Raw genomic sequence first — 22,233 nt, forward strand, 5'->3', positions numbered from 1 at the left:
CTTTGGGCTTTGTCGGTTTCCTTCTCTTGCTGTTTTTCCTTGTCTCCATTTGATTCATAGCTTTGGGGCCTCAGGCCTAAAAGCCCACACAAAAGGTTACAGTTTTACTTGAATGGGCTCTGTCCTGTCCTTTGAGATGGCTCAGCCAACTGATTTTATGGGTTCAGGATGTCTTCGTGCATTTCAGGCCTATGCAACGGTTTTTCTGAAACGTTTCGTGCTCATGTCTAGTGTTTCCATGTTCATGTTCTTGCCCTAAGGTTGTTAACTTTGTTGCTATTTAGTTTAATTTCAATCATATTCTCCAACATTAAGAATTGTAAGCATGCTGGCCAAAATTTCACAAGTAGACTCATATTTTCTCTATATATAATATCAAATTTATTATATTTACTTACAAAATTACTAATAAAATTATAATATTAAGCATAGAGAACAAATCGATTTCTTTCCATTACTTTTCAATATACTCATCATCACTACTTCTATATGTAGCATTTATTCTATGTATTGTAAAAGCTATACATGTGAATAATGATTAAAAATATAAAAAAAATAATAAATATAAAAATATAGAGAGAACCAAACATATATAGACGTAAAAGTATTATTTATAATGATTCATTAAATTTTTCATTGTATTGTACTTGAGTTCAAACTCTGCACCTGTCTAGATTTTGTGTTCCTAAATTCCAAGGTTGAGCTCGAATTGGAACAGTACAAAAGAGATTAACACCAACCAGAGCTAATCCAAACATGAAGGGTCTTGTGGCTTTGTCTAGCAGGTATGCAGACCACAGAATCAGATTCAGCTACACATGACATGATGGTCTAGTCGTGGTGCATTACATTAAAATTACGTGGATTACATAGGATGAGTGATAGTACACTTGAAAATTTTAGTCATTTCAATACAGCACGCAACACCAAATTAAAGGGGTTGCCTTGCAACAATAAAAATGTATAAATTTGCACGATATCTTGTCACCATCTTGCGTATTGTAGTCACCGTACATATCGAAAGAATAAACCCATAAAGAGAAGAATGGCAAAGATCAAAGGCCATCTCTTGTTAACCTGATTCTTCTCAAGTCACCTCCCACCGTATCTCAATGCATATCACTCCATTTTTGGAATTGATAAGATCATACTTCTCGTTGATGCGTCCATTGTGAACCACATCATTGAGATTGATATCCACATGCCCCAATGATTCCTAGAGAAAACCACAGAGATCAGTGACTGTCTAGCATTGCAAGTACAGGAAAAGGGAAAGGTTGATGCCCCAACCTTCCGTCGTAGGAGACTGAAGTGTAGCCGCTTGCTTATAACTTCAATATGGATCATATCTTTCAAAGGTGCCTCTTCTAGTACAAACTGGAACTCTTCATTCCAACATGGATCCCTTGTTCTCTTGACCAGCTAGATGAAATTAAAGCGGGCCAAACAATAATAACTTGACCGTATTAATGTATATGAAAGCTTGTCTTTCTAACTTATGATGCTACATAGTCCTATGTCTGTGTACTTTGGGGTGTCACTTTCAACCCCTCATGCCATGTAAATGGAATTTGAGAATATATAAAAGTTCAAACTGACATATATATAGTATGGAAGGAAGCTATATATTCACCTTGGATTTCTTCTTTTCTCCTTTGAAGATAATAACAGCATAAGGGTTATTATGATACTTCCCTTCAACACCCTCAGCTCTTTGGAGGATAACTGAAAGCAAACCGGCTCCACAAATAGACCCATCATGTTTGGGTAGCCTACCGACACCACTTTCATTACTTGCGTATCTGTCCAAAGGTCCACTAAATCTTTCATAATCCTCTTTGAAAGGATTAAATGTCATCTGCACCACTAGCTGTCCTCTAGGTTTCTTGTTTTGAGGATCATTAGGATTTGTATTCTTGACTAAATCAAGTGAGAACTCTTGCGTTTCATGAGGGGCGAGTAATCTTAGTGGAACTACTTGCATTCCCAACTTATCATGTGTCCCGACCTGTTAAACCAGACAAAATCATTGCTAGTGATCAACAAAATCAGTTACATTAGCAAAGCAAAAAAAATGAGGTTGGCCTCGATATCAAATCCCGCTTAGAGTCTTTCGAGTCGAGGGACCCACTTATTGACAAATGTTTTAATCAGCAAAGGAACTTATCCTGTTTCATAGCATGTGCATTATTATGATGTTTGATCACATTGCACTTTGATAAAAATAAAGCAGAAAAGCATATATCTCAAACACTCCTTGCAATGAACTTCTCCAAGGAATATTTAGGGAGGTCATTCTCATAAAACAAAAAGTGACAAGGATCAACCTCACAAAATCACCTCCAACAACTGTGTTGATAGTTGTCTGGAATCATTACTTTAAATTTCTATAAACCATGTTGCCAAAACCTCAGTTAAATTTTCACTCAAGACAGTGCAGAAGTAACAAAAGGTTTAGTTTCTTATGCTGCCAATTCTAGCTACTGCAACTGAAAATATATAAATATATGAGTTATAAGAAACAGATAATATTAGACCTTTTCCCAATCATAAACATGCAGCTGAAGGACTTGAGACTGTGGATCCTTTACTGTAAGCTTGAAGTCCTCATTCCACAGAGGGTTGAGGTTCCTCATTTTAATAGACGTTTTCTTTGCCGGGAGCCTTTCCCCACTAAGGCTGAGTTTCACATAAGGGTCAGAGGATCCCAACAAGTCCATCTTTAAAAGTTTGAGCGCCCTAACAACCTTCACATGCAAAATGCCTACAGGCTTCTTCGTAGCTCCTCTATGCAGATGGGAAAAAAATAATCAAAGAAAAAGGTGAGTGATATACAGAATGGAGCTTGAAACTAAGAGGCATCAATTAGCTGTGTTGACAACATAACAGTTAAAGGAGGGTGCAACAGATGCTTCTGCTTTAGAACCCTTATCTCAGTAAGTAGAAATTAATTGACAGACTCTAATAGTAGTGAATAGCCAAGAAATAATGCAGAATCATATATCATTTTCTAACAATTTGACTGCACAGAAAATTAAAAAGGATAGGCATAGATAATCCACACAGAAATTAAGAAAGTAAGAAGATATAGTTCTCTTTTCCCGAAAGGTCATTTTCTTAGACCAAAGATCTAAGTCTCATTGGCTTGTATATCAGAACTAAAATCTAAATTTGATATCTATTATACATCATAGAAGAACTTACACTGAACCATCAAGAATCGGTATTTCAAGAGTTTGTGGCCAGAGATACAAGCTAGCAATTTGTTTGCTTATCATTTCCTGCTGGCAACATAAAGTTCATTGCACTAAGAATCTGAGATAGTGTATGCTAAAAGCAGATCACACAAGGTCTTGTATTCATAACCATACTTTCTCAATTTCAAAATTAAAGACTATAGTGTTTTCATTGCATATGCAAAAATTAAAAACAAAATTCTAAAAATCAAGCAAATGCATAGTTAAAAAAAATTAATGTAATTCGTTGATCGGAAGCCCTTAATATACACAAGTGTTCTTTTCAAATAAGTATTGTTGGATCTTAACAATAGCCATATATGAAGTACTTTCATGGTAAATGCAATTGCATCACTAGGTTTTGGATAGATTGCCTTTTTAGGATGTAAACATAAGCTTCTTTACTTACTTTTTTCTTAACTTAAAAGTTATTATGAAGTTTTTATAAAAAATAATAATTTTTAAAATTAAATTAAAACTGTTTAATAAACTATTTAGTAAAATAAATTATGTAAACTCTAATTTTAATTAAAATTACATAAAAAGTATTCATGACATCTTCAATCACTTAATAAACTAAGTAAAATAGGTCGGCTTTAAACTTATATACGATTTCAAATGTTAAAATCAAACAAATTTATACAAAAATGAAATAGCTCTCAAACTTTATATAATAGCAATAGTATTAGATTTTGTTAATCTAGCAAGCAATTGGATCATGATACTTCGATTCTTAAAAAAAAAAAACATGTATTTTACAGTAAAATCCCTTTTAATGAAGAAGGAAAAAAATATTTAAATAATATATAAATATAGTTTTGAATTTGGGTTTTTTCTCTTAATCTTTATAAAAATAAAAAAATTATAAATTTTACTATTTTATTTCTCAATCTTTTATTTTTTTAATAGTTTTTGTAAAGAGAAATAGATGAGAGTGAGATCGTGATTTACATTGATGAAAGGTGATTTGTAGAGAAAAAGAAAAGAGAGGGAGATCGATTAAAAGAGAATAAAGCTGACATGCTTTTTTTAAAAAAAAAAAAAAAAGTTCACAAGAGCTTTCTTGAAGCTTTTTTTAAAATTTTATTCTTTAATTGTTTTTTAAGAATTTCTTAAAATCTTGTTTGGTATGATTTCTGTTTTTAAAAAATAAATAAATTGAAAAAAAAATCAAACCATAACAAACACTAAATAACTAGCATGTGCAGTTAGTAACAGCTGTTCACAAATTAGCATGGCTTACAGGGTACCTTATGCTATCAAGTGAAACTGTGCCCAAATAGAAATAAGATAAGATTAAGAGATGTTAGGTGAACTGGTGGAACAATACAAATTAAAAAGTCAACGGGAAAAAGGTGTGTATAGTTTATCTGTTCTTTTCAAGGCTCAAGACAGAACTAATGGTTTGAATGCTCTATTTTACTCTTTGGTTATGACCATTTTAGCAGTTTTGCTATCAATTGAAACTTCAACTATAAACAATTAAAGTTAAAATATCTAATAAAAAAAGTCAACTTCTAGTTGGTTGTGCTGCTGGTCTCATCTAAGTGATTGATCTGGAAAAGGTAAGCAATCTACCAGAAATCAGACATTTGGCAATCCTAGAAAGAGTAAAGAGAGATACATGACACCTGAATATATTGATACAATCCTGGAATTGCCATAATATCAGCTCCCAATAATCTCAATCCGAAGTCAACTTGCGGCTGCATATTTGTTTAATCATTCATTCATCAAAGCTGGGTATTATAAGAGTTTCACTTCACTTGAAACTTTTAACTGGAAACCTCTAACACAAGCACCAAATAGAGTTCAAAGTTTTACTTTGTCAAATTTACATTACCAGTTACCTTCTCCATCAAAGACATTGATATTCTAGTGAAACAAGGGAATGTTGGCACCAGAGGTTTCAAAGCTATCCGAGGTGCAGCACATATTTGTACATCCAATAGCTGAGAACAAGCATGGGCACATTTTTAAGATACATCTAATGCAAGTACAAAAATTATAGTAATTAATATATTATCTAGTTCTACCACATGAGATGCCTGAAATGCTATCAATAAACAATGAAGAAAAAAAAAACTTGAGGTAGTTGATTCAGGTACTGTGATGACCTTGCTGCATTTTAATATCAAGAAAGAAATGTAGCTTATCTGGAATTTGTTGAAGACAAGGACTTGAGTCAAATGCTATTAAAATCGCAATGGAAAAACTTCAACATTTGTCATTTCATCATCTCAAGTTCTCAACACCTACTACAGTTAAGATATGGTTTAGAAACTCTTCTAACCTGAAGTGTGATTTTAAGCGACAATAAATTCAACACCAGAGTGATGTCAGGATTTCCAGCCCATCTAAGCACAGGCTCAAATACTAGTTCATTTTGATTGGTTTCGACAACTTTGATACCTGCCAGTTTGATGAATAAGATATCATAATCCCAATGAAGATCCAAACTCATACATATCTTTAGGATCATGACTCAGAGATAAAACTGTCTTATGCATTGTTTTGCAATTGGCACACCTCCCATGCTGGTATATTTTTATGTTTTATTAGGTAGAGTACATCAGCCAGCAGAATGGAATGGAAAGAAAAACTCTAAACACTAGGCTGTAGATTGTACTAATTAGATATTTCATCATCCCTTTGGAGACAATTCTTACCATGAATTGTAGGAGGAATAGTTCCAAGTCTCAAACTCTTAAAATATATGGATATTATCTGAAGCTTGCCAGTGTACTCTGCAAATATGGGCTCCACCGTGCTTCTTATAATACCACTAATTGCCTAGGAAGAAGTATACGCAAATTCTATGTTAATTGAATAGTTAATGATCAGTACCATTCCAGAACTTGAATGGCATTGTTTTATCATCAGACGACTTCAGTGTTTTCAAAGGAAAAAAAAATTGTGTTTCTGGACTCATCACCTTACTGAGGAAAGGCCACATGTCGGAGATAAACCTATTCAACCAGTCAATCTGCTCTTACAAGGATTAAAATTTAATAAAATCAAACCAAGAAAAACTGAAGAAACAAATGCTATTGGCAAAGCATGAACAGAACCAATCTTAGAACTCACTCGATCATAATCAGGATGCTTCATCCAGGAAGGAATCTCAGGCAAAATATCAAGCAGAGAGCTGGTATCCAAATCATGAAGTGGCCGGATTATTGGATCCTGCAAATTTAGGCTTAGAAACATTGCTCCTAAAGATATCTCAATGTTTTTTTTAAATTAGATATAGTGTTCCATCCATCAAACTCTAACAACATATCTATTAAGTTATACAAAAATATTAAAGAATAAGGTAGAATGCTTCCAAGAATGAGCTAATAACATGACTCAAATAGTTATTAAGCTAATTCAACTGAGAAACTGAGGGCCCGGGTTGGGAATGACATAACTAAAGCAAGGGCAGAAAAAGTAAAAGCAATAAATAACTCAAATGCAACAGTAAGAAAGGAAAAACTACTGAGGGATGGGGGAATCAATACTGGGAAATGTGATCAGGTACTTTCACCAAGAAAAATACAGAACATATTCGTTGACTTCTCCCAGAATGATTTGATTCGTCAATAGATCACCAAATGAAAGTTGCCTTTTACCAAAATGTCAACACAAAGAAGCATTTGCAAGAAACATGAAGATTGAAGAACTCCTTTATAAAGCCAAAAACCCAACATCAAAAAAGGCATCAAATCCAGCATGAAAGAGTGGATATTCGATAATAAAGGAAAATAAGAAATCCCCATCAAAGAATGAGTTACCTTTACATCTGCAGGCTCCTTGTATATGAACAAAAGAAAACCAATTAAAATACCAATGGGAACTCCAATTCCAAAGCCAATAATTCCTAGTAAACAACCCACCAATCCCATCATCACCTTGGATGAATCCTTTGACTACATGAGTTTGTGAGGGAATGCAGATCAAAAAAAGAAAGAAAGTAAGGTTAACAGTTTGAATGTTCAAAGAGATTGTAGTGGAAATTTAATATAAAACGTTGCTTTTTTGGCATAAGAGGACGTAGAAAGTAGCAACGAAAATGAAATCGGAAACTAACGGATGGTGGCGTTGCGGGAAACCGCCAAAACAGAGTTTCGTTATCGAGTACCCGCGTCAAACGTAGAGGCATTTTAGTCAATACACTATTAATTTTTTTAATCATTAAAAAAACCTAAGCCAATAACCAAAATAATTCAAAATTCCATAATGGGTAATAACATGAATTCGATACAATGTAGCCAACTTCGTAAAGTTACTCAGATTTTGCTGGATGAACATTCGAGTTCAACACAATTATTCTCCAGTCAAATTTGAGTTTTGTAATACTTAGTTTTGAGTGGTTCACAAATTTTATCGAATATTTTTAATAATAATATATATTACATCACATATTTAATTAATTGATTGACATATAATTTTTTATTTAAAAAATAAGATTCAAATTTATATTTTTTTAATTATAAAAAATAAATATAATATTTTAAAAAATCTTAAAATATTTATCAAAAATTAAATAACTTTTTATTTTTTATTACATAATTAATTAATTATTATTAATTAAAATATTATTTATTATTCTATACTACATGTCATTGATATGGCATACAAAATTTTTACTCTCCACCATTAGTGTCACGTAGATCTAAAACAACAAAAGATATTTTAATTAATAGTAATTAATAAAGTATTTATTTTAAAAACATATTTGATTCAAAATAAAAATATAAAAATTTGATAAAATTTAATAAAATAATAATATTATATTTATTTATCTATTTTAAATATTTATTCAAGTTTTAAATTCATGTTGGAGTTTAAATTAAATCGAGTTTTCAATTTTTTTAATCAAGTCAATAATCATCAAATTTAATTGAATAATTTGATTAATTTTTGAATAAAACTTATATATATAACAAAAAATTAAATCAAACTAAAATCTCAAGTTTTTCAATTGAATCAATCCAGTGTAATTTCGTTAACAACCCTAACCCTTTAGGAGGCTAACCGTACAACACCTAAGTTCTAAATTTGACACAAACCCAATATTCAACCATCTAAATCTAATTTAAAAAAATTATTTAATCAAAATTCAACTAGGAAATTTGACTCATCCAATCACTGTCTCCCAACCTTGTTTGGGTTAATTAGTTGGATCGAAAGTGTTTCACGTGACCCAATGGAAAAGCAATAGTGCGTCAAGTCAATGGTGGTGTTGTGTTCAAAGGGATTAAAGAGGCAAAGCTAACGTGGCACGATTTGTTAACTTGGTCACAATCAAATGGTTGTTCTCCTTCCTTTTCTGAATCAGCTTTGGTCACGTATCTTTTATCTGATTTCTGCCTTTTTCAATTTCCTCACATGAATTCCTTGTATCTAGCTTATAGGGGTAATGCTATCATTTCAAAGTCAATTCAATGTATGCTTATTTGGACTTCATGGATTTATTAGAAGCACTCTTATATTATATGCTGGTAAGTGTAAATTCGGCTTCACCCAAGCAGTCACAGTGTACGTAACATCATAAAATTTGATTTTACTGTAAGATCATTAAATAAGTATTAATATCAGTATTTGATTAAATTATTAGTGTAAGGAGTCGATTTTCTTATTTACAAAACATAAAAGAGTCACACTTCTAAACTTAACTGCTTGACAGGAGATTATAATTTGTCAAACGGTATGAGAAAATAGGAATAATTGAATAACCGTAAACTTTAAACATAACGGGTTTAAATGTTTTATTCAGACCATTAAGCTAAATTTTTTTATTATTGAAAAGAAATATTGAATAACCGTCAAAGTTATATATAAAATATAGTTTTTTTTCATGTTTGTACATGTTAATTTTACCAGATTTTAGATATACATTCCACAATTTAAGTTTATAATATATTCAATCAATTTGAAGTATGTCTACCAAATGTTGAAAACATGTTTTCAATAATTAAATACTATTTTTTTAAAGATTTTAATTAAATATTTGAAAATGTGTTACACATTTTTAATATCAGATATCATTTTGTGCAGGATTGAAAGTGGTGAAGAGAAGTGATGACCGTCACCTCTTAATTTTTAATTTTAAATTGTTAATGAAATTAATCCGATCTATGACGTTGTATGATTATTTTTAAATCATTTCTCATATGAAGTCCTAAGTCCAGCACTCATCTTATGGCATTATAAACTTATAGTTTAAAGTTTGAGTCTTCCAAATCTAACATCTTTAGATATCTTATATCCTTAATCAGTTCAAAATTCAATAATCATGATAAAATAAATTAAATCCAATTTGCTAGTGACACGTTTGATGGAAATATGTAACATAAGCATCATATTTAAATTGATTTTTTTTATTGTTTTTGGATTCTTAATTAACGAGTAGGATTGAAGGGGTTTTGAATTTGATAAACTTGACCCTTAAACTGATTTTGTTTGTTTGATTTTTGATCTAACATCATAAGTTTCTTCAAAGATGTGAACCACTCATATTGGTCCAAAAAACCTTTATCATTTTAACAAAATAACCATGATTCTCTTTATTCATAAATTAAAAGGAGTTAAAAAGATTCTCACTTGCCTTTTTTGTTCTTGAAATTTTCTCTTTTTTTTTATCTAAAGTAATTCTAGAATGTTTCACATGTTAATGGGTCATTTAAGAATAACAAATCAAAATTAATGACATGAAAAAGAAAAAAACAAAGGAAAGAATTAAACAATACTTGAATTGTTTAAGTTTAAACAATTAAAGATGCAATGAACCAAAGGCATGGGGTGGGGTTACCATTATTAATCATGATTAAGTTCATAACATCCCCTCAATGCTCCCAAAGTCCCAAAAATCTCAATCTAGTAAACAAAGATAGACAAACTAGATTCTTGGCAGTTTGGTGATCTGGACCCTGTTGCCTCTTTAGAGATTGGTCTCCCTTAAACTGCCAAAATTCATTCAGAAAATTGAGCGAATTGTTTTGTGATTTCAATGGTAATTGTTCTGTTTAAAAATGGCTATTAAACCCCCCCCTCCCCCACAACACCCCCCATCTGCTGAAATTGAATAATTAATTTAAACCGGGATTGTACCATCAATGTTCATTGAACATGTTCATCTTGCTTACAAATCTTGGTTGCTTGCTTCAGTTTGTCACGTTTACATGTTTGATTATTTTATATGTATTAATTTTATTTTAACTTGCACATTGAGAGGAAACAAAAACAGAGTTACATACAGGTAAACTGTAGCTGGATGCTTTGAATTCCCAAGGACTAGATCAGGCTGGCCTGTCCAGAGCGTTGGAGAGAAGAAGAAAGATGGTACTGACTCAGCTTTGCTGCTGCCTTTTTCTTGGGTCCATATCAAAATTATTATTACTATTATTATTTCTTTTTTATTTTTAAAAATAAAAAATAGTAATAAAATAACTTTTCCGTGGGTGGGTTAAGCAATTATAAACCTTATCACTTGAGTTGGGTGTGAGACTAAAATGGTACTGTACCTTTGTCTGCTGCTTTCTTTTCCTTCTCTACCCCAAGTTGCCCTTTCTCTCTGACTGAAACAGAATCATAACTGCTTAGCTAAAGGATGTTAGATCCTAAGTTCTTAGGTACCAAAGTACCCCTCAAGTCAGACTTTTAATTATTATTATTATTATTATTATTATTTTCACATTCAATTATTTTCATCTTTTTGACCAATTCATGTAAATGCAAATCAATACAACTTTCATATGAGTATAGTAATTAAATATAATTTTAAAACTAATTAAATTTCATAATTTTAATAAGAAAAAGTCTTTAATATAAAAAATAAATAATTACGAAAGGTTTTGCTCATCTTTTTATTTGAGTTTGACACTTCATGTTAGTTATTGTGTAAAAGTAATAGTATCATAAATAAATGTATTTATACAAACACATTACATTTATTGCACACAACTAACTTTTTTAATCATAATTAATCTATTTAAACACAAAATTAAGTTTTTTATAATATCAATAATTTAGTAAGTAAATTTAAACGAATTACATATACTAAATAATATAAAATAACTTAAATTTATTTAATTTTGATTTTATTTGTGTCTAAAACTACAAGTCTAAACTTAATAATTACCACCGTCGCTTTCCGCCACTTTGAACCTAAGAGGATCAAAATGTCTAACGCTTTGAATTCCTTGTCTTCCACAAATATCATCGTACGGTTTGAGTTAAACCTTGCTCTTATCAAGTGTGAAGGGAAAAAAAGAAAAAAAAGAAGTGAAGCTGACTATTTTTGCAATTGATAACGCCAAGATGGATAAACATCGAAAAAGGCTATATACATGTCTACATGTAACATGTACAACGTTTGATCATTAGGCCATTTTAAGGGATTCGATGGGGGGGTTGGGCGGGGGGTGGGGGTTGTGGACCCCATTTTTAATTAAACACCATGTGCTTTGATCACAAAATCAAGATTGGTAGTATCTTCACAAGTCAAAACAATAATGCATCAGCTAATTTGTCTTCTAAGTTATGTCTTTGGGTTCGGTAAGAATTACCTTATTTATTCCTTTCCTATTTATTTGCTGTAATAAATCCAGTTTTTCTTTTAAATCTTTTCATCTGTCTTAATTTGGGGTGTTTGATTATTACTAATATATATATAAATATATATATGTATAATTTTTCTTCTAATGTATAGTACAAATTCAAATGTGGAAAAAAGTTTTAAACTTTTTTTAGTTACTAAAATTGGTATCTTTTCTGTGGTGTTGCTATGATGAGAAAATCTTTTGCTTTGATTAATTACTTACTCAAAATGTAACTGTATATATATGTTATGTATCAAAATATCTACAGGATTCCAATCTTAATTAGGTATGTTTCTTTATTAATTACTTGTATTGGATAATTTAATTAAGAAAAATATCTTGATCTTAATTTAGAGTGTTATGAAAGTTGGAAAAATCTCGGTTTATTTACAATGAAAAAAACTTGTTTTTTAATTTACATTTTTGGGTTCTACAAATTAATCCTTTTTTTTTCAAAAAAGAAAGAAACCCATTATTCTTCAAATTATTTCAAAGAGGTTTAAGTTATATAGATTTGAAAATAGGATTCCAAATGGCCAAATCAGTAAACATGAGCAAACCAATTGAAGTCAAGAAATATATTAAAACCAAAAAACTTAATCTATTTTCAAATTAAAAAAAAATTCATTGAAAATGACTTTAATAAATAATTCACATTCAATGGGAACAATTTAGTACGAACCATCTATTTTTTATTCATTTTTTTAAATTTATGCCTTAAAATAATAATAATTAAAAGAAAGGGAATAAATCCTATGGAGGCGTGATAGTGCTAAAAAAAAGCCAAAAAAACTTTGGTTGGACTCAATTATTGTACATTTTACAAGTCAAAACTTGCATATTTCATCCACCATTATCATCTACTACAATTATATTTTTTAAAATATATCTTATTTTTCTTTATTATAAAATTCGATTGAATAAAAATAAATAATTTTCTCTTATCTTATAAATCTTTTTTTATGGCATATATTTTAAAAGACTTTTGAAATTAAAAAAAAGGAAAAATATAAAAAATAATACTATGATATTTTAGAGGGAAAAGAAAAGAAATGAAAGCATCCCTGTCCGTCTGTGGGGTTATATATATATATATATATGCACACACAAATGAAAAGGCAGGGAAAACGTTAACGCTCTTTTAGACCTTAGCCTTTCTTCTTCTGTCTTTAACATAAAAATTTGTTCTTTCATTTTCTTCTCTTTGATTACTACAAGTAATATTTTTCTTTTTAAATCTTTATTTCCTCTCTCTTCAACATGGCTTGAAAAGAGCCCACACCCTTGAAATATATAAATATATATGATCTATCTTTATCTCTCTCCCTCTCTCTCTCTCTCTCTCTTGAAACTGAGCTCTCTTTTTCTTTCTGTATATCTCTGTTTGTGAAAAAAAAAAAAGGCAATAGAAACCCCCGTGGTTTCATCAAAAAGCCCCTCAAGATCTACTTTGTTAAAACCCAAACTTTAGATAGAGATTGCAGAGAAAAGGATAGCAGATAAGGTCCAGAAACAATCTTCTCATAAACTTTACCACTAGGTAAAACCCAAAACATTTCTTTACCATCCACAAAACCCTAATCAAATACTAGTTTTATTTAGCTTTGGGTAGCTTCTTTTTTGTTTTTTGTTTTATTTTGTTTTGTTTTTTTTGGCTTTCTGGGTTTTCTTCCTTTATGTATAATCCACCTTGGAATTTGCGCAAACTGTTTTTTTTTTAATTTTCAAGTTTTTGAGCTGAATCAGATCCATGGAACTTGATTTGTATAATTTTAGCTTCCTGGGGGTTTACTTAATTTTTTTTTTTTTGCTTTTGTGTGTTTTTGCTTTGCTCTGTGGTATTTGAGTAAGATCTGAGCTGGGTTTTAAGTTTAAGGTGTTTACATATGCATTTTTTGTCTCTGGGGGTTTTGGGGATTTATGCTTTTGGATGGAGTTGTTATTAGATTCTTTGTTCTGGTTGTTTATTTTGGTTTATGTTTCGTTCTGGTCTCTGTTACTATTGATTAGCATTAATGGTGAAACTTAGTTTGGAAACTGAATTTGTGATGCCGTTGAATGCTCGCCAGGTTGAATTAATTCACTGTGCTTTTTGTGAATAACCTAGTTTACTATACCGGTTGGCAAAACTTATTAGGCTCACTGTACGTGGACCCTCTGACGATTTTGTCTCTTGATTTGGATCATGTATATATATATATTTGTTTTAAAGCTGGACTGAATGGCTTAATTGTGATTTTATACTATAGTTTAGTTAAATTTATTTTAGATGTTGATTTTGGAACTTTGATTTCTCTGTCTTGTATTTATGTTTAAAGTTTGATGTTAGTTTAGTTTACCCAGTTTGACTGATTTGAGTCGGGTTTTGACTTTGCAGGTGCCTAAGAGGAGGAATTTCTTTGGATTAATTGTTGTTTTCTCTTGGACTGCAGCTTAGAGTTTCTGTCATTTTATGCTGGTTCAAGCTATTGGTAGAAACCCTGCATGAATTTGAACGGTCAACTACTCGTAATTGGTAGATGACTGGGAAATTGCATAGGTCCACAACTGTAATGTGTTAGTAGATTGGATTGGAAGCAATAGATTGACATCTCATGATTGCATCTGGGTCTGGAATTTTGCTGTGTTAGCAGTCACCATAGCACTGATTGTGTTACAAGAGGCTATTAGGATTTATCTGGGAAAGTGCATTTTTAATGCCCGCTAGTACTGCAGTGCCAGGGCTACTGTTAGATGTACATTCCTTTGCTAGCAAGCTTAGGAGAAAATGGGGTGGACTGTTTGTTTTATCTTGGAAAATCTTGTTTAGTCAAAGAAGTTGCTGATGTCCTGCTGAATGTCTTCTGATGGGTAGTATCATGCCTCAGGTGATTCAGTCCTGTGAGCAACCATGTAATTGTGTAGCTTGTTGAGCATCAGAGGTTCTTTTGCTATTCTGAAAAGTTATTTAAATTCTGTATTGCACTGGAACTTGCATATTGTCTAAATTTCGACTTATCAACATGGAAGCTGAGATGGGGAATGCTAATCACAAACCAGCTGTTCTTCATCGGCTGCTCCCTGCTGCTTTACCTGTTCTTCTAATATCAATCGGATATGTTGACCCTGGAAAGTGGGTTGCAACTGTTGAAGGAGGTGCACGTTTTGGTTTTGATCTGGCAGCCCCCATGCTTCTTTTTAATTTTGCCGCCATTTTGTGTCAATACCTGTCAGCTCGAATTGGTGTTGTCACTGGAAAAGATCTTGCTCAGGTACAGTTCATTCTTTTCATGTTTGTGCTTATTGTGAGATTTTTTTTGCTTATCGTTGTTTGGTTGAATTAGGTTTTGGATTTCTTTATGAAGATCATCGTTAATATTTACTTTATTTTTTTATGATTGTTTCATGTGATTTTATCACTTATAAAGAAGAGAGAGGGTTAGAGAGCTTGTACCAGTATATTCTAATGAGTACTGTCTACAGCAAAAAATTTGTGACATATAGGAAATGGGAAAATATTGGAGAACAATATATGTAGAAGACAGAGCCAAGTTGGTTCCTTTTAATTATGGAACATGATAAAACACAATATCTTAGACAGCCTATTTACTCACCTACTTATAAAAGTGTTCCATAATAAAACACAATATCTTAGACAGCCTATTTACTCACCTACTTATAAAAGTGTACAAAAGTTAACAAAAATAAGTAATTATAATTGCAAATATAATTTTTTTAATTATTTTCCCACTAGATTAAGAAGCGTTCGAGCTCTTCTTTAATGAATGAATACTTATTTATTATTTTATCTACAATTAAGTGCTTATCTATAATCAAACACATCTGCACGTATGTGCTTAAGTGCGTGCGTAGGATAGGTGTGTGTATTTTCATGGATACCTCGATACTTATTTTTTTATTTTTGAATTTTTCTGTTGATGACAGATTTGCAATGATGAGTATGATAAGGCCACTTGTATATTCTTAGGAGTTCAAGCAGAGCTTTCTGTTCTTTTGTTGGACCTTACCATGGTAATTTGTTTCATTGATGAGCTTCCACAATGCTCAGCTGCCTATTCCAAATTATGATGGATCTAAGGCAGCTGTAACTTTTGTTTTTCACTTTATAGATATTTGTTTTATTCTCACAACAAATGTCCTCATTTTACCAGGTTTTGGGGGTTGCTCATGGGATTAATCTTCTCTTCGGGGTGGATCTATCCACTGGTGTTTTTTTAGCTGCTCTTGATGCTGTTTTATTCCCAGTTTTTGCCACCCTCCTGGTAAGCTGAACTGCTTCTTTTAATGCACAATCTCTTGCTTGCAACAACATCAACAATCTAATCAGTTTTTAATATTCAGGACCACTGCAGGGCAAGTTTCCTATGCATGTATGCAGTGGGCTTCATATTGCTTTCTTATATTTCTGGAGTGCTTATCAGTCAACCAGAAATTTCTCTTTCCATGACTGGGATGCTGACAAAGTTGAGCGGGGAAAGTGCATTTGCCCTGATGAGTCTCCTTGGAGCAAGCATTATGCCTCACAATTTTTATCTACATTCTTCTTTTGTCCAGGTATCTCTTACTGGAATGTATATATGTATGTACATGACTCTAGCGTGTGGCCCTCTTATTTTTAGTTTCAATGGATTGTGAATCCTATATAGATTGGAAATTGTTTTCACTATGAATTTGATAATCTTTTTTGACAATACTTAGATTCAGAAGCCATGTTAGAATCTTTGCACATGGATGATCCCCTTGTAATTTCTTGACTTCTTACATTCTTAATCAATGGTGTTTGTATTTGTATATGTTTTAACCTATGTTATCGATAAACATGTATATTTATTTTGTCATGCTTGAAGGTTTTTTTTTTTTTTTTGTATATTACGTTTTTCTTTGTTTCTTTGAATTTTTTATTCATTAAGCTAAATTGAACTTTAAGTTTGGCAAAGAATAATTTTCATATTGAGACAACAGTATCTGTGAGAACTTCATATCCAATTGGAATGTCTCTGCTGTAAAAATACCACTATCCACCTGAACAATTATCGGACCCAAATTCATATAATCTTTTAGCGGGTGTATATATGAAGGGGAAACAACACTAAAATATATCTGATAAGCAAGCAGTTGATTCTGGCTTAACTATGCTAATTTTCAACTTGATTTTTTCTTGTCAAGTCTTATGTTTTTTTTTGAGATTTTTAGCCTTCATTTTCTTGTCTAGTAGAAAGATATAATTCTTCAGTCCACTTGCTGTTGTCATAATTGCTTTAGCCTGAATTTGTTGAATGGTAGCATGTTTAGAATACGTGAATTTTACTTTTGACTGCATGTATTTCAAAATAATTGGTAATACGGTTTCTTCCAGTGTTCTTTCTTCCTGTTTACCAGTCACTTTTTCTAGATTATGTTGCATACCATGTTGTATTTGGGGTGTGGTTTTGCAAACAGTAAATGAGGTGGACTCTTGCCCATTGTTTGCTGGTACATGGAGTTTTTGCTGCTTTACTAGTGTTTTTGTTAAATGGCTGGGTTTTTTATACTTATGGCACCATTTTCAAATGTAGGGTACGTAATATTTATTACACCATGTTTAAATTTTATAGGCATACCATTCTCAGACTGTGGGGCAAATTAATGCACCTTATCTATTTTATGCTGGCAAACTCATTTGGTTTTATTTTATGCTGGTGCAATTTTTTAGAGTTTTAAGTTTTAATGTGATTCATTGTCAACTTTCTGAAATTTTGTTCTCATGTTCACAGCAGCATCAGGGGCCACCAAATATTTCTAAGAGTGCCTTATGTCATGACCAGTTATTTGCCATCTTATGCATCTTCAGTGGTATTTATCTAGTAAATTACGTGCTGATGAATTCAGCTGCAAATGTATTCTACAGTGCAGGCCTTGTCTTGGTTACTTTTCAGGATGCAATGTCACTAATGGAACAGGTTTTTTCTCTTCTTGATAACCTATTGATTATAATGGCTTTTAAGAATCATGCTCAAATATTTATTGACATTCAATATGCTGTTCTATATGTGGATATTGATATATTCTTCTTACAAATGATTTAAACAGGTGTTTAGGAATGGTGTACTGCCCTTAGTCTTTTTGCTGATTATGTTCTTATCTAATCAAATCACTGCATCAACCTGGAATCTTGGTGGGCATGTTGTCTTGCATGATTTCCTTGGTCTTGACATACCAGGTTGGCTTCATTGTGCAACAATCAGAATTATAGCAATGGTCCCAGCCCTTTATTGTGTGTGGACTTCCGGAGCTGAAGGGATATATCAGTTGCTTGTCTTCACTCAGGTTGTGGTAGCTCTTCTGCTTCCATCTTCAGTGATCCCCCTGTTCCGGATTGCCTCATCGAGACCAATTATGGGTGTCTATAAGATTTCTCCAATTGTGGAGTTCCTAGCGCTGTTAACGTTCATGGGGATGCTGGGCTTGAAGATAATTTTTGTAGTAGAAATGATATTTGGGAATAGTGATTGGGTTGGTAATTTGAGATTGAATGCTGGGATTAGCATGTCTGTTCCTTTCATTGTTCTTCTTGTTACTGCTTGTGCATCATTTTCTTTGATGCTTTGGCTAGCGGCTACTCCTTTAAAATCTGCTAGTGTCAGAATTGATGCACATGTATGGAAATGGGATTTGAATAGAACTGTTCCTGAGGCAGCTATAGGGACGGAGGAAAGTGATTTAAGTGAAACTAGATATCATGGAGAGGAACCTGTTAATAGGCAGGAAAGTTCATCAACGCCAGGGAAGTCTATTCAGAGTCATTCGGATTTATCTTTTACAAACTATGATCTGGATTTGCCTGACACAATTATGGAGTCTGACCAGGAAATACCTTTGACTACTGTTAATGAGAACTCTTCGAATAGTCTATATCCTAGCCCCTCGGTTTGCTACCCGGAGGAGTCAGCATCCATAATTGAGTCAGCTGCAACTCTAGTTAATGAGGTAGCAGATGATGATTTGTCAGGCACTAAGACAGTGACAATTGAATCAATGAACCCTGTGGAGAAAACAGTGAGTTTAGAGGGAGATCTGCAGATTGAAAAAGATGATGAAGATGGAGATACTTGGGAGCCTGAAGAGCCTTCCAAACCTCCTTCCGGAAGTATTTCCTCTTTGACACCAGATGGTCCTCCTTCATTGAGGAGCCTCAGTGGGAAAAGTGATGATGGAGGGAATGGTATTGGGAGTCTCTCTAGATTAGGTCGTGCTGCAAGGCGTCAATTAGCTGCCATTCTTGATGAATTTTGGGGGCGATTGTATGATTTTCACGGGCAACCTACTCAAGAAGCAAAGATAAGGAAACTAGATGTATTATTAGGTGTTGAAACAAAGCCACTGAAAGTGGATACTGCTGGGAAGGAATATGGTGGGTATTTCCCTTCGGTGGGAGGAAGAGGATCTGATCTGCTCATTAGTTCAAGTATGTATGACTCCCCAAAGCAACTAAAGGTGCAAAATAGTATTGATTTGCCGTATGGGTATTCGAGAGGATCTTCATCCTTGTGGTCAAATAACAGGCAGTTAGTGGATTCTTATGTTCAGACTTCAAGCCGTAATGTTGATTCTGGTGAGAGGAGGTATTCTAGTTTGCGTGCTGCACCATCTACTGATGCATGGGATTGTCAGCCAGCTACAGTACATGGATATCAGATTGCATCTTATCTCAGTCGAATTGCTAAGAATAGAAGCTCTGATTGCGTGAATGGTCAAATGGAGTTACCAGCATCACAATCTCCTGCCCTCGGCCCTACAAATTATAGAGATCCGCTGGCTTTCACATTAGGGCAAAAATTGCAAAATGGGATAACTGCTGTTCAAGCCCGTGGTTTTCAGAATGTTGCAGTTTCTAGAAATAGTCCATTACAATCTGAAAGATCATATTATGACATCAGCTCCCTTGGACCTAATGATAATTCTGGGATATCAGTCAATTCAAAGAAGTATCACAGCTTACCAGACATATCAGGGCTTTCGGTTCCGCATCGGGATTTATACATGTCTGAGAAGAGTGCTCAGTGGGACAGTTCCATTGGATATGGGTCATCTGTTGGTAGGACAAATTATGACACACCTATGTATCCGAACACTGGGTCAAGGGCTGGAGTTCCATTGGCCTTTGATGAGGTTTCTCAATCAAAGGGTTATAAAGATGCTTTTCCCTTACAGTTGAGTTCAAGTTCAGACACTGGATCCCTTTGGTCTAGACAGCCTTTTGAGCAGTTTGGTGTGGCTGAGAAAAGACGAACTGCTGGCATCGAAGCACTTGGAAGTGGGCTGAACTCAGGAACCTGGGATACTACTTCTGGAGTGGATTTAGAGTCCAAACTTCTTCAGTCTTTCCGACATTGTATAGTAAAGCTCTTCAAATTGGATGGGTCTGACTGGTTGTTTAGACAAAATGATGGAGCTGATGAGGATTTAATTGATCGTGTAGCAGCAAGGGAGAGGTTTCTTTATGATGCTGAAGCTAGAGAGATAAACCAGGCTGTTCACTTGGGTGAACCTCCATACATGTCTTCTGAAAGGAGGTATGGTTCTACAACGAGTGACGAGGCAAACTTAGTCAACGTTTCAATTTCATCAGTTCCTCATTGTGGGGAGGGCTGTGTTTATAAAGCGGATTTGGTAATAAGCTTTGGAGTGTGGTGCATTCACCGGATCCTTGATCTGTCACTGATGGAAAGCCGACCAGAGCTGTGGGGAAAATACACTTACGTGCTTAATCGTCTCCAGGTATATTTTTGTGTACTCGCTTCCTTGCTTGTTGATGCATGCATCAGTTGCTAAAATTGTCAACTGTTCCTCTATCAGTTTAATATTAAGGAGTGAGTGTTGTTGGCATGGTAGAATTACATGATTGGTTTATTTTTTCAAAATCGTTATGTTTGCTTCATCTGTTGACTTAGTGATCCAGATTAGTCTGGCTTTGCAAACAGTTTGGTAGGTTGAATTTTTCATACTTATTTCATCATTCTTGTCTTCAGTTAGCGGGAATTCCTTTCAATGACTGGCATTATTGCAAAAAATTTTGTACCTTGTGTGCCCTTAAGAAGAAAACTTATTTTGGTTGGTATTAATCCCGATCATGCAACTTTATTATATTTGTTGTTGTAATCATTACTTCAATTTAGCAGTGCATTTCCTTTTGCTTCACAGCTATAGCTGTTGTTTATGATGCATATGTAGGTTTCCTCATTGCAAAATTGATTTCAAGTGTCATTACACAGAGCCTAGGCCTGATCTGATTTTGGAACTCTTTTTTTCCTGGGCTGAAGACTCTACTTTTTCTGTTGGTTTGTCCTTTATTTTGATGACCTTAAAAAGTGATCTTTCCTCATTAACAGGGTGTCATAGACCTGGCATTTTCAAAGGCTCGAACCCCAATGACCCCATGCTTCTGCCTTCAAATCCCCGGGGAATATCAGCAGAGGTCAAGTCCTCCTATTTCAAATGGAATGTTGCCCCCAGCTTCAAAACCTGGCCGGGGTAAGTGTACAACTGCTGCTACGCTCTTGGAAATAATTAAGGATGTGGAGATTGCTATATCTAGCCGGAAGGGTCGAACAGGCACTGCTGCTGGTGATGTAGCTTTTCCAAAGGGAAAAGAGAATCTGGCATCTGTCCTTAAACGCTACAAGCGGCGATTGTCCAACAAACCAGTTGGCACCCATGAGGGGTCTGGGTCACGAAAGGTTCCAACATCGTCTCCAATGTTGGCTTCTTACAGTTCATAGCTTTCATTCCAGTTTTCCCTCTTATGGCTTCACTGTTGTTGAGCTGTTTGATTTTGAAAGGCAGCTCATACGCTAGCTCACTTCCCACAGGACTGTCAAAACCAACCGCCCTGCCGCCCTCCTTCGCCCTCCACTCTCTCTCATGTGTATTAAAAGTCCGCGCTGCAAATTGAATATCCATGTATGTTATATATTTACATAGGATAAAAGTTTACTGGATGTGCAATTGCAGCAGAATTAAAGAAAATGGGTTGACGAAAGGTGGAAATTGATCTTAATAGCAAATGTCATTCTTAGTTTTTAAGTCAGTCTGTCATCTCACTTGGCTTACTCTGTAACGGTACGGGGCTTGCGTTTGCATTGTTATATATTTGAACTGAACTTGTTGGATTATAGCTCTAACTTTGTCTCCCAATCGGAAAAGTTTTGTGGCCGAAATTCGGAACGCGGATTTTAACAACTTACCTAGAAGACAAAATTTAATAAATGAAAGAGGCCACGGATCGAGACCTGTGGATGGTCACTGACCTAAAAGGCTACTGCGGGGCCCACAGCTGCGATTGTTTGCATTTTCTAATCATTCATTTGCTCCTGCTTATGTTTATCATCATTCAATCACAGATTCATAGCATTTCATACCCATGATGCATCAGC

The 22,233-nt window shown here is 33.7% G+C and overlaps 2 protein-coding genes across 5 annotated transcripts; one reads left to right on the plus strand and one right to left on the minus strand.

Annotated features, from left to right (window-relative positions):
• Positions 1-671: 671 nt before the first annotated feature.
• On the minus strand, positions 672-7,241 carry LOC110420562 (synaptotagmin-3-like). Of its 3 annotated transcripts, XM_021433919.1 has the most exons (12): positions 7,013-7,241; positions 6,324-6,422; positions 6,172-6,222; positions 5,906-6,029; positions 5,530-5,648; positions 5,087-5,188; positions 4,868-4,942; positions 3,205-3,281; positions 2,538-2,787; positions 1,634-2,008; positions 1,291-1,422; positions 672-1,216 (listed from the first exon to the last, which is right to left on the minus strand). In XM_021433919.1, exons 1-12 carry the CDS (start codon positions 7,124-7,126, stop codon positions 1,088-1,090), a joined length of 1,647 nt encoding a protein of 548 aa, XP_021289594.1. In that variant the 5' UTR covers positions 7,127-7,241; the 3' UTR covers positions 672-1,087. The 3 variants fall into 3 exon arrangements, with proteins under 3 accessions (XP_021289594.1, XP_021289595.1, XP_021289597.1); XM_021433920.1 differs by lacking the exons at positions 5,530-5,648; positions 5,906-6,029; positions 6,172-6,222; XM_021433922.1 differs by lacking the exons at positions 5,530-5,648; positions 5,906-6,029; positions 6,172-6,222; positions 6,324-6,422; positions 7,013-7,241 and having other exon boundaries at positions 5,080-5,129.
• Positions 7,242-12,956: 5,715 nt separating this feature from the next.
• EIN2 (NRAMP metal ion transporter family protein) lies at positions 12,957-21,981 on the plus strand. Of its 2 annotated transcripts, none has more exons than XM_021434398.2 (8): positions 12,957-13,361; positions 14,199-15,072; positions 15,746-15,832; positions 15,973-16,083; positions 16,163-16,375; positions 17,578-17,760; positions 17,891-20,578; positions 21,190-21,981. In XM_021434398.2, the coding sequence occupies exons 2-8, from the start codon at positions 14,824-14,826 to the stop codon at positions 21,577-21,579; spliced, it is 3,921 nt and encodes a 1,306-aa protein (XP_021290073.1). In that variant the 5' UTR covers positions 12,957-13,361; positions 14,199-14,823; the 3' UTR covers positions 21,580-21,981. The 2 variants fall into 2 exon arrangements, with proteins under 2 accessions (XP_021290073.1, XP_021290072.1); XM_021434397.2 differs by having other exon boundaries at positions 12,958-13,361; positions 17,575-17,760.
• The last annotated feature ends 252 nt before the right edge of the window (positions 21,982-22,233 follow it).

The sequence above is a fragment of the Theobroma umbraticum genome, unplaced genomic scaffold (genome assembly GCF_002168275.2).
Source record: "Theobroma umbraticum cultivar Fairchild unplaced genomic scaffold, ASM216827v3 scaffold_86.0, whole genome shotgun sequence".
Lineage (NCBI taxonomy): Eukaryota > Viridiplantae > Streptophyta > Magnoliopsida > Malvales > Malvaceae > Theobroma > Theobroma umbraticum.

What these genes read in the sequence shown, in the direction of transcription:
- LOC110420562 (XM_021433919.1), bottom strand. Translation starts at nt 7,126, where the DNA reads ATGATGGGATTGGTGGGTTGTTTACTAGGAATTATTGGCTTTGGAATT. An exon ending in TGTGGCCTTTCCTCAGTAAG is followed by an intron (nt 6,030 to 6,171) that starts GTGATGAGTCCA and finishes ACTTCTTCCTAG; the next exon opens with GCAATTAGTGGTATTATAAG. An exon ending in GAGAAAAGAAGAAATCCAAG is followed by an intron (nt 1,423 to 1,633) that starts GTGAATATATAG and finishes AATTTCATCTAG; the next exon opens with CTGGTCAAGAGAACAAGGGA.
- EIN2 (XM_021434397.2), top strand. Translation starts at nt 14,824, where the DNA reads ATGGAAGCTGAGATGGGGAATGCTAATCACAAACCAGCTGTTCTTCAT. An exon ending in CAGTTTTTGCCACCCTCCTG is followed by an intron (nt 16,084 to 16,162) that starts GTAAGCTGAACT and finishes TTTAATATTCAG; the next exon opens with GACCACTGCAGGGCAAGTTT. An exon ending in CAATGTCACTAATGGAACAG is followed by an intron (nt 17,761 to 17,890) that starts GTTTTTTCTCTT and finishes TGATTTAAACAG; the next exon opens with GTGTTTAGGAATGGTGTACT.